We start from the raw sequence: 12,283 nt of genomic DNA, 5'->3' as shown, positions 1-12,283 counted from the left end.
TTAAAGAATAAGAATGATTTTTATTCCTTTAGTGCATACAAACAATGCTATCGGAAACGTCAAAATATACATTATAAATACATCATAATAAAATAACAGAATAATAGAATAAAAGTTTCATTCCATTCAGGACACAAACAATGCTATTGGAGACCTCTATTTAAGGTTTCCTCCATATATGTCAATAAAACAATAATATCAAGTCCAATAAAAGAAATATTTATTGAATGGTGGCTTCTATTCCATAAAGGAATACATGGATGATTAGTGGATACATTTCAATAATATTGTGTACTTATCAATTAATAGCTGTGGTTGATAACTTATTGTACTTTTGTGTTTTATACTTTGTGACATTGAACATTTTCATGTATTTTATTTTATTTGTTTTTATAAAAATTGACGTTTGCCATATCTGTAATTGTACAGCTCTTTATGCAATAAAAATATTTATTAATAATAATAATAATAATAATAATAATAATAATAATAATATATTTATTACCATCTGGTTCACAACAAACATGGTCATCGTCACAAGCATACAAAATAATACAAAATAATTAACACAAAAGACTACACAGCCAAAACACAATCACATCTAAAACCCACCTATTAAACAAGATCACAAACTAAGTATACACAGCCTAAACATACACAATAGTGACAGATTTATATAAACTGTGAAATTTTATAAAATTCAGGTACCTTGTAAAGTCCACCTCTTATTAGGCCTTTCCTAACTCTATCTTTATATTGGGTGGCATCTAGGTCTCTTACCAATGACGGAAGGGCATTATAAAATTTGAGAGATTGGGCCCTGAAACTTCTCAATGATGCGCTGGAAGAGCACCATTCGACACCTATATTACTTGCCCCTCTTGTATTGTATGTATGCCTATCAGAGTTGAGGCTAAATTTATCCAGGTTCTTTTTGACATAACACAGACATTCCAGGACATACATAGAAGGAAGAGTCAGAATTTTATTCTCAATAAACAATGGTCTACAATGACTACGTGGCTCTTCATTGTTTAATATTCTAATGGCTCTCTTCTGTAGCAGGAAAAGTTTACCAGCCAAAGGACTATTTCCCCACAAAATTATACCATATGCTAGGTGACTGTGGATAATCGCAAAGTAAACTGTTTTCAAGACCTCTATTGTCACACTTCCAGCCAACCTTCTCAACATAAAAAGCCCTCTTAGTACTCTATTATATATATTTCCTATATGGGTATTCCATTTAAGATTAGACTGCAAAAAAACTCCGAGGAACTGGGTAGATTCAATGTTTGAGCTGTTGGCTAGACTGAAACTTATAGTAGTGGTTTTTTTATCATTAATAGCTAACTTATTTTCCTTACTCCAACTGTCAATCAAAAGATTACATTGTTCCAAATTGTACTTTGCATCTGTCTGATTTCCATCGCTAATAATAACTGCCAGGTCATCTGCATATAAAAATATTCTTCTTCCATTGCCTTCCAAGTAAGTAGGTAAGTCATTAATATAAATTAAGAACAGTATTGGTCCCAGTATAGATCCCTGAGGTACCCCTCGTTCTACTGATAAGAAATCAGAACTCAGACCACAATGGTAAACTGACTGGAACCTCCCCTCTAGATATGTTTTGAAAAACTTCAATACTTTATGATCAATATTGTAGGCAGAAAGTTTTGTTAATAGTATTTCATGCGAGACCGTATCAAAAGCACATGAATAATCGTACATTCTGGCAACATTGCTCTTCTTGTCCTCAATTCCGTTCATTACAAACTCCACAAACTCAGATATGGCAGATGTTGTGCTCAAATTACCTCTAAACCCAAATTGACTTGAACTTAAAAGTTTATTCTCTTCAAAATACTGTACAAGAGGTTCACTAACTAGGTATTCAATAGCCTTACCAAAAATTGGAATGATGTTTATGGGTCGAAAGTTTCTGACGTCACTTTAGAGCCTCCCTTATGTATTGGTTATACTTAACTATATTTTAGGAAATCTGGGTAGATGCAGTTATTTATACATTCATTGAACAGGTAGGTGACAATTTCCGCTATGTAAGGGGCTGCAATCTTTATTATTAATGATTTTAAACCATATACATCATACGATTCGCTATTTTTCAACTTCATCAAGGTATTGTACACTTTGGTAACTGTGAATTCTGGGAACTTGAATTTTTCACTTATACATCTATTATGATTAAAAAGTGGCACATCATTTCTACTATTACACTCAGAGACATTATAATTTATATTGTGTCTATTTACAAAAAAATTATTGAACATATCAGGAGATATATCTCTTCCTGCCGGCTCTTTCTTATCTTTCCTATTCAAAGAGTTATTTATTATATCCCACATCGCCTTAGCCTTATTATTAGAACTACCTATAAAATTTTTGTTGTATTCAAGCTTAGTATTATGTATTGCAGCTCTATATTTATTCTTATAATATTTGTATTCTGCATTATACCTCTCTATTCCAGTATATCTATACGTTCTATACAATGTCAGACACTGAGTTCTAAGCTTCTTTAACTCTGCATTATACCATCTGTTCATTTGACCATTTAAGCGTCCCTTGCACTTTATTTTTCTACTTGGGAAGGCTACCTCAACCTGTTGCATGAAATGATGGAAAAAATACTCTACCTTTTCAGTGATTGTTTTGAAAGTATAAATTGGCAACCAATTGAAGTTATTCAATAAATGACAGAAATATTGACAGTGGGAACTATTTATTACTCTAAGAAATCTATATGATGCAACAGGGCTTGGTACTTGACCATCATTGTTAATTTTCAGCACAACTGCATCATGATCAGACATGACTGTATGCAGAACCGATGAGATGCGATTCTCCTCTTGAATTGTTGTGAAAATGTTATCTATGCATGTTCCACTATTATCTCTTCCTGGCCTGGTAATTTCAAAGGTTACAGGTTGTAAGTTAAAGGCTTCAGTCAGAGCCAGTAAACTCCTTTTAATTCTATTGCTTTCTTTGATATTGATATTGAAGTCTCCTGACACTATCAATGATTTATTTCCACAATTTAGCGAACATAATACATCCTCAAACACAGAGAAGAACAATTCAAGATTAGTGTCAGGTCTGTATATGGACAAACATATTACATTTAGGATAGGAATCTCAATAGCTGATATTTCACAAACATGCTCTACAGACAATTCATTCATTTTATTTAATTTTATAGTATCAAGACAATTCTTAACTATAATCATTGTTCCTCCTCTAGTCATATTGGCTCTACAATAGTAACTTGCAATCTTATATCCAGGAATACCTATAGACTCAACCTCAGCTCTATTTACTAACCAATGCTCGCTTATACATATTATATCGAATGAACTCTCCTTTATCAGACATGTCAGTTCATCATAACTACTATTAAATCCTTGAGTGTTCCAGCCAACAATAGAGATATACCTTTTACATGATTCAGTTTTTTTCTTATGTATGTTGTTCAAGTTTGCTCGTGAATTGTTATTGATAGGCCTGGAGATATGAGATAAAATGCTCAAATCTTCACACAATGATATTGAAGTTGAATTATCATCTTCTTTAGATCTACACCCATTATCCGATAACCGAAATTGATCATACTCAGCATCGGATAGCTCTCCTAGTTTTTTAGAATTATCGGCTCCCTACAGCTAGCAACTGAGTTATAATTCAGCTCATTTAAAATACACTTGACAATATATTCTTTACCCCAATAATTCAGGTGCAGACCATGCTGTGTATGAAACTCGATTCCAAGCCCACTCAACTTGAAAACTGTAACATTTTTAAAATGCTTACTTATTTTATCAATCTCTTTATTTGTCCACGTAATAGCTTCATTCACACAAGACCATTTAGGAAGATCATATCTGTAGGGGACATCAAAGACAAAAACTCTTGTATGCCTCATCTCTTGAAGCCTACGACGCAGTGTTGATATGAATTCCTTGGCTTCATTCCTAGACACATCAATTGTCCCCGCTACGAATACAGCTACATCTCTTGGTCCAAGGTTAGAACAATCCTTTATAGATTCTTTGGTTACATCCTGAAATCTAGCACCAGGCTTTAGAATACTTTTAATGTCTGAATTATTACTTTTATTAATTAGTTTATTAACAACATTTCTGCCCTGACTATCCATGTACAGCCTGATTTTTGTTTTGGGTGCTGATATTTTTGTTGCGGGTGTTGTGGAAGAGAGAGGTTGTTTATTGGGTTGACTAAGCTTTGACTTTATCCTCCTCTTCTTAGTAGGCTCACTACTCAAAGTCTGTGAAAAATTGTTTCTAGTTGCTAGGCGGGCTTTGTTTGTTACACTAATTTTGGAAGGCACTGAGGCATTTACTGATATTATTGGGAGTGTCATATTATAGCTATTTTGAGGTTTCAAGTAATTACATATTATCTTCAGGACATGCCATCTATACATATTAGTGTCTAAATTATCAAACTCAATAATCTTATCAAGGCAGCTATTCATATCTTCAGATCTAGATTTTACATAACTTTCGAGGTTATTTATTTATTTATTTACTTCAACCGCGCATGCGAAACTATTGGTTGGTTCGCCCTAGGAGCTTGCAAGCACGAGCTTTGTTACACGCTCTGTTCGCGTTCCGCTCTTGCTCGACCTGCGACAGGGGTGCCCAGCCCCCCAAGGGCAATGGCGCAAGCCCCCCCCCCCAATCCAAGTGTAATGCCCCCCCCAAAGTATCCCAATTCCCAACCCTTTAGTTTTTTGCATTAGTCAGTGTATGACAATAAAATTCACATCTTACCTTTGTTAACCTTTTGTTCTTGTGAGGAATTCTTTCTGTTTTCATAATATTGTAAAAATATATACCATCGTTTCTTATCTCTTTTAAAATAGAAATAAAGTATCTTTTTGAGACTAGCAGTGCACCAGTTCTTGTTCGGAAGGACTAAAAAGTACTACATTACATCAGGAATAACTACATTACAAATATTTTAATTGAATATTAAAAGATAAGTAAGGGGGGCTTAATGTAGAGGTTACTTATAAAAAGTTGAATAATATCATTGATATTTTTTTATTGCAAAAGAATATTGCATAGCAATTTTGGTTAACATTCATACAAATTTGGAACGATTTTATTCATACAATATATAATGTCGGCAAGTTTAGGTATTCTAAATCCTATACTATTAAACGAGAAATTTCTGTTTAGATGTTTTGATGTTTAGATGTTTATATGTTTGTATTTCACCGGATCTCGAAAACGGCTCTAACGATTCTCACGAAATTCAGAACATAGTATGTTTATAATATAAAAATTCGATTGCACTAGTTCTCATCCCTGCGGAAACTCACTGAAGAACATTAAAAGAATTTATTCATCCTTGGAAAAACAGCTGATAATTTCGTCGTCTGTTGATAATGGAAGTGAGTGAGCGAGTGCATGTGTGTAGGACTCACACAAAATTATGACTCAGCTGTTGAACTTTTGTACCTAATCCAATCAGGTACTTAGTGGCAGTTGTACAAAAGCCGGTTAAATTTTAATCCTGATTAATTCCAGTAGAACTAATCAGATAAGCTATCTTTTTGAGATGGTCTTCTGTGATTTGGTTCTCGTGAAATTAATCAGGATTAAAGATAAACAGAACTCAATTCTTTGAAATGATTGGGGAAGGACTAACAGGCACAGCCCAAAACTGTTTCTTCCCCGAATTTTGATTTATTCACTATAAAATCTATAGTTGGAATATTTAATATTCCAAAAAGTAGGTTATGTTTCATAGACTTGAATTCAAGTGAAATTTTCAGTCCAAATATTTGAAAACATAAAAGTTCTAATTTAGATTGTTTACATACCAAATTGAATAACAAAATAACACTCACTAATCACTTAGAACTGTAAAGTAATGATTAACTTTGAATATTATGATAATTATATACCATCTCATGTCAACAAATCAGATTACTGTATTTTGATCGAGTCAATTAAAATTTCTAGATTTCTCGCGAGATACGATGTGCTAATTGATTACACAGCTGATCTCCCACACAGGCACACGCATCTTCTGTTATCGACAGACGACGAAATCATCATCTGTTTTTCCAAGGATGAATTATCCTTTTCATGTCCTTCAGGGAGTTTTCTCAGGGATGAGACCTAGTGCAATCGAATTTTGATATCATAAACCTACTATATTCAGAATTTCGTGAAGATCGTTAGAGCCGTTTCCGAGATCCGTTGAACATAAATAACCATATAACCAGATAACCAGATATAAAAATAGAAAAATACGAACAGATATACAGAAATTGCTCGCTTAATATAATAGGATAACAACTTATAGTCCAGTCAAATGGTCGTTTTTCAGGAAAAAGCCCCGAAAGAATTTTTTTCGATGGTTCTATCTGTATTTTGTGGCGCTAAATTCTAATCTGAAATTTGCTCACACGCCAGAGGGCGACTTCACCCCCAAAATTTTGGACTTTTTTTAAGTTTTCCATTTAATCTCGAGAACCTTGAATTTAACGAGATAAATCATTCTCTATATAATATTAAATATAATAAAATATTATTTCCAATGAATTGACTGGTCGCGCAGGACTACTTTTTGGATTTTTTATCTGAAGTGTTCCACAAGATACACAACTTTGAATGTGCGAGAAATTTGTGATATTTCCCCCATTTTCACAGTCTCGCATATGCAACGTTGCGTATCTTGTGGAACACTTCAGATAAAAAGTCCAGAAAGTAGTCGAGGTTGAGATGTATTTTCTCTTCTTTTCACTCCCATGAATTATACTTCTGTTTTCAATGCCGTTAAAAAGTTACAGCCAATTGAATGATCTTTATTTTCTCACTTTTCTTGCGATTTTACTGTTATTAAAGAGTCTCTAAAATGGGTACAATACATGATAGAAACTTGCGATTGGTCTTAAATGAGAGAAAATTTCATGCTCTATAAGCTGAGTTGCCATAAATTGATCTTGCATCACTGTTTATATCGAAAAACTGTCGAGACTGTAAAAATGAGAAAAATATCGAAAATTTCTTGATTTTTTGAATCAAACGTATCTTACTTCAAGATTATATTTTTACAAAAATCATTCATCTCACATAGAAGAAGAGATTCTTTTAGTTTGCGATGTTGTTTATAATTGCATTCCCATTTCAGAGACATTAATATCATCATAAAACGCCTTCGAAATTTAAATAATTATTAGATTAAAATGTACATTACAATTTAACTTATCATTGTGCTTTTAAGAAAATTAGGTTGCAACAGCAAGGAAACTCAAACACAGGACCAATAAAAATTAAAATTAAGCAAAGGAAATCAGAATAATAGTGGATGATGAAGTTATAATTTATTTTTTTCAAAGATTTACCTTCAAACTAATAGGCTTAAAATTACTAAAATTCCTGCATACAACATATTATTATCAATTGTATTTTTTATGCTTTATATTGAGTTACACTTTGCAGAATATAACATTGTAAAGGTGGGAAAAAGTATTAAAATTAACTACATTAGGATATCTCTATTTAATACCTTGATTTTTCAGCCATGATTCAAAATGTTGACATAAAATATAAAAAAATCATGCCCCCCCCAAAAATGTTGATGGCGCAAATTGCGCCATGCCCCCCACCTTGTGGGCACCCCTGACCTGCGATCATCTATCGATCTGCTCGAGTGACGTTCGATTGCGGAGCAGAGCGTAAGTCTGAACGCACCTATACATTATTAATCAGCATTAAATATATAAATATTCTATGAATGCCTCTCTCCAAGCATGATGATGTGAATGAAAAGGAAGGATACATCAGAATAAATTCATTGTGAAAACACGAATTCAAATTGTCAACCACTTTTATCATGTGGTTACTTAAAACTGTGCAAAGGCTGAAAATAAACTTTCTACTCGTGATATTTTTCTAAGTTTTTTGATTTGTATATCATAAAGCTATCAAAATGAAAAAGTTTTCTCAGGGAATTTTTTTTTCTGATCATTACTTTTTGAGATATGAGCGCCTCAAGTTCAAATTTTTGGGACAGAACATTTCAAATTCGGTAAGAGATTAATCCATGAGATTTAGAGGATAGATTTTTCATGGTATTGTTGATTTAGTAAAACAAAAATTTCCTGAAAATATCAATTTTAAAGATAGTTATTCAATTTACTAAAAATAACTTTTAGTTGAGTTATTTTTGGTAAATTGAATAACTTTTCCAAAAACTGATATTTTCAGAAAATTTTTGTTTTACTGGATCAACAATACCATGAAGAATCCATCCTCTGAATCTGATGGATTAATCTCTTACCGAATTTGAAATGTTCTGTCCCAACAATTCAAACTTCAATTGCTCATATCTCAAAAAGTAATGATCGGGAAAAAAATGTTTTCCTGAGAAAACTTTTTCATTTTGATAGCTTTGATGATATACAAATCGAAAACTTGGAAAAATATCACGAGTAGAATAGTTATTTCTATATCTAGAGTGAAAAGTACGACTTTTTCTCCCTGTGGGAAAAAGTTTGAAGCCGAGGCGAAGCCGAGGGCAGCAATTTTCCTGAGGGAGAAAAAGTATTTTTCGCTTGTGATGTACACAACATTTTTCCTCCATCTACATTTTTTTATAGAAACTGCAAATAAAATCATTCTAATAACTTACGTATTGGTGACAATGATTCCTAACAACATAACCTAAATCTAAAACCTAAAAACCGGTCGTCTGATTGGCACTGCCGATTGCGCTATCTATTGGCAAAAGTTGTAACAATTATATCAGCTGAGCAGCTACCAAAAATGGCTGACTCCAGATCACGCGGTTCAGATTTGAATTGCAGATCAAAAATATTTGTTGGCTGGTATTTTGAAGAGAATAAAATATTTTAAAAATTGTATAAATTTTTATTGTCTACTAATATTAAGAATATAATAATTATCATACAAACATATATTTCATGAGTTAATCAAATTTCTGGTTGTGGTATTGAATTCAGTTGACTCAATGACAGACACCTCTATTATGCTTTCTAATCTGAGCTTAGACCTTCTAACCTATTACAATGAAAGTTTCAAAATAGAGATGCTCCCCATGTTATTTAAATGGAGTCACTTTTACTCCCTAGGGAGTTTTTCTGTTTTTTACTACCAAGAGCGAAAAAGTGACACTTTAGTATTATGTTTCAGGGAGTAAAGTAAGTACTTTGGACAGTAGGAGGAGGAAAAGTTTATTTTTAGCCTTTACACAGCCTTAACAATATAAGGTTTTCACTAATAAAAGTGGTTGACAATTTAAATTTGTGTTTTTATTATGGAAAAGTATCACATCACACAAAACACTACTGTAATATCAATATGATGTAAAGAATGAACTCACTTTTCTATCGTAGACGATTCCATTTGGGGAGTCTCGGTTATAGCTGCCCTCATGCAGGGGAAAAGCGGTGATGTATGTGCCATTATTCAAAAGTTTTCTGATCCCTGCCTGAAATTTATTTATATAATTGACAATCACAAATATAATATGATTGGGAGAAGACAACAGGCGTAGCCCAAAACTGTCTTCTCCCAAATATTTCAAATAAAAGTTTCAAAAAAGAATGAGATTAAGATTTCACTTTTCACTTCAAAATTAATGACTTAACTAAAAATTAAAAAAACATACTACCGATTTATAGTTGATTATAATGATCCAACTGGTTGTGGAGGTCATTGCAAAATCAATGTAGAGCTTTGTCAAAGACTACAGAAAGACATCTATATAGGTGAGTCATACACCCAGGTTTATTATTTGTTTTAGAAATTAATTGTTTTAAATTAACCACTACATTTTGAAATAATCCGAAAAAAATGTTTTTTCTGTGTTGCGTCTCAACATTTTTAATCAATAATTCTGTTGAATTATTTTCAATTTAAACCCTTATTTTATCATTAATGAATTAGGTTTAATGTGAATTCCATGAAAATAATAATAATGTTCAAGTAAAGTGTGAACAAACATTGGGTCGATTGATCAAAAACTATAATCTAGTGGCTATCAACACTAGCATACAGAAAAGATAGCATAAAAAGATATGCCGTGGTATAGGGCGTTTATGTTTTCATACTGTCGTTTGTGTCTCTTATACTGTGCCGTTCTTACACTCTCACCCGGCCAAAACAATAATAATAGTCGACAGTAGTCGGCTTGTGTTGACAAAAAATCGGCTTGAAAATTGGAACATGTCTTTCCTCTATGTCCCTATACATATGTTTCTCTCCCGATTATTCATAATACGGATGTTTGTGCATCAATAAAATAGAATAATTAATGTACTTTCAACAAAAATAATAAATTGTAAATTTGTGTAATATTTACTTTTTGATCATCGTCATATTTCGCTCGAAGAAGAATTTGCCACACGATTTGACTTCGTTGTGCTGATGTATAATAGTTTTCTCTATCTTTTATAACAAACCTGAAACAACGAAAAACTATCAATATGGCAATGAAAAATACACATAAAAATTAAGCACTTTTATGTTCAAGTTCAATTTGTGTTTTTCATTACAGAAAAATACCACATTACACAAAACATTACTGTAATATCAATATGATGTTCAATTTCTTGGTAAGGGCTTCTCGTATTTACATGAAAATTAAAAATGGAAGTACCTTTTTTCAACATTATTTTTATCTCTCACAACATGCTTAGACTCAAGTGAGTGAGTAAATAACATTAAATAAAAATAGTATGGCCCGGTTGCATGAGAAAATACACGCTGATATTTTAGTCATTTCCAATTCTAATAACCAGACTACTAATATTATTAGTTTTTAATTTCTCATGCTCCGTTTAAAAACCTGATCGATGGCAGGAGATAGAAAATCTATAACAGATCGATTCCAAAATACGGGTAAAAAGTGATTGATGTAGAAATCGGGAATCACGCAAAGACAACTAGAATTCTACAAATTGAGCCTGAATAAATGAACATGCACATTATTAATGTATTGATTTTTATCGAAGGCAGGAATAAAGGAAGTAATATTCTATTTGCTCACTCCATTCTGTAAATGTATCAATGACTTTGGGTAACACGCGTTCGGCAGTCCAAGATATTACAATATGATAACAGAAATTCGCTAAAAATAACACAATCGAAATAGAACTCTAATTCTCCAGGTCTATCCTATAGTGAGGTTATATTTGCAGTGGAGAGCAGTATTGCCGATTCTCTGCCTTGCCAATGTCTTATATAGAGGATAGCTGATTACCGGTATATCTTATGTAATAACTGTTCATTTTTGTTTAAAAAATCAATTATATTTTATTAGTCAAAAGAAAATATTTTTCAATGATTACCTACATTTTCATGATTGAAATTAGATATTTTGTAAATTAATTATAATTATACATTGTTAAAACACTTTCTAGCCACGTTGTGGAGCAAGGGAAGGATAGCGCTATCTGCTATGTCGAATGATAGACAAGGATAGCGCTATCTGCTTTGTCGAATGATAGACAAGGATAGCGCTATCTGCTTTGTCGAATGATAGACAAGGATAGCAACACCAATTTTAATCAAATACTACCATTATAACATGGGCTTTACTATAATAATTTATAGGTCATTGTATAACCATTGAAAATCAATGTACAAAATGTAACAGCTTGTAGCAGTTTCATGAAATGTAACAGCTTTTCGTGTTTCCCTGAATAACAACAGTACGTTTGTAGTGGCCCTTTTCAATAATTAATTATTGTCCGAATTGAATAAATAATGATGGAGCAGCTATAAACAGTTTCTCCAATAGTTGGAACGATAGAAGAATCAGTCAATAGCATTGGAGATAATAATATCAGTTGTTAGAAAATCTGAATTCACTGACTCAGTACGACTAAAGGCCCTCAAAGACTTCAGGTCATTAGTATGATATAATAATAAAAAAATGTTGTGCACGTTACAATGGCAGTGGAGAATGTTTCACTCAAAATTAATCGATCTCACATAACGAATGAACGATAAATTCGAAAGATGAACGATTTTTCATTTGTCTATGAAAGATAAAGGTAAAAAGGTAAAAGTCTCTTCCTATTCGAATAGTATTGAAGATAAGTTCAAGTAGTTAACAAATCCTAAATATGATCAATTGCCATTGGAGCTGCATTTACATTGGTCAAGTTTCCTTGAATTCTAGTTTTTTCAACGTTTGAGTTAAATAGGCGATTTTGAAAACTTGAAGTCAAGTTTACTTGAATTAAAGTTTTCATAAT

The 12,283-nt window shown here is 32.4% G+C and overlaps 1 protein-coding gene across 6 annotated transcripts in view; it reads right to left on the bottom strand.

Annotated features, from left to right (window-relative positions):
• Positions 1 to 12,283, bottom strand: part of LOC111045483 (anoctamin-4) — an 87,960-nt gene that overhangs the window by 27,141 nt on the left and 48,536 nt on the right. For all 6 annotated transcript variants that reach the window (XR_005573281.1, XM_039442953.1, XM_039442954.1 and 3 more), the window contains 2 exons: positions 10,384 to 10,483; positions 9,403 to 9,510 (listed from right to left, as the gene is read on the bottom strand). Coding sequence is in view for 5 of the 6 variants with exons in the window: in XM_039442953.1 (XP_039298887.1) it covers positions 9,403 to 9,510; positions 10,384 to 10,483 (208 nt within the window). In the remaining variant the exon portion in view is untranslated. The remainder of the gene's footprint in view (positions 1 to 9,402; positions 9,511 to 10,383; positions 10,484 to 12,283) is intronic.

The sequence above is a fragment of the Nilaparvata lugens genome, chromosome X, assembly GCF_014356525.2.
Source record: "Nilaparvata lugens isolate BPH chromosome X, ASM1435652v1, whole genome shotgun sequence".
NCBI classification, from domain to species: domain Eukaryota; kingdom Metazoa; phylum Arthropoda; class Insecta; order Hemiptera; family Delphacidae; genus Nilaparvata; species Nilaparvata lugens.
The sequence above is the reverse complement of the archived record's forward strand: the minus strand, read 5'-3'. Positions and strand labels throughout refer to the sequence as shown.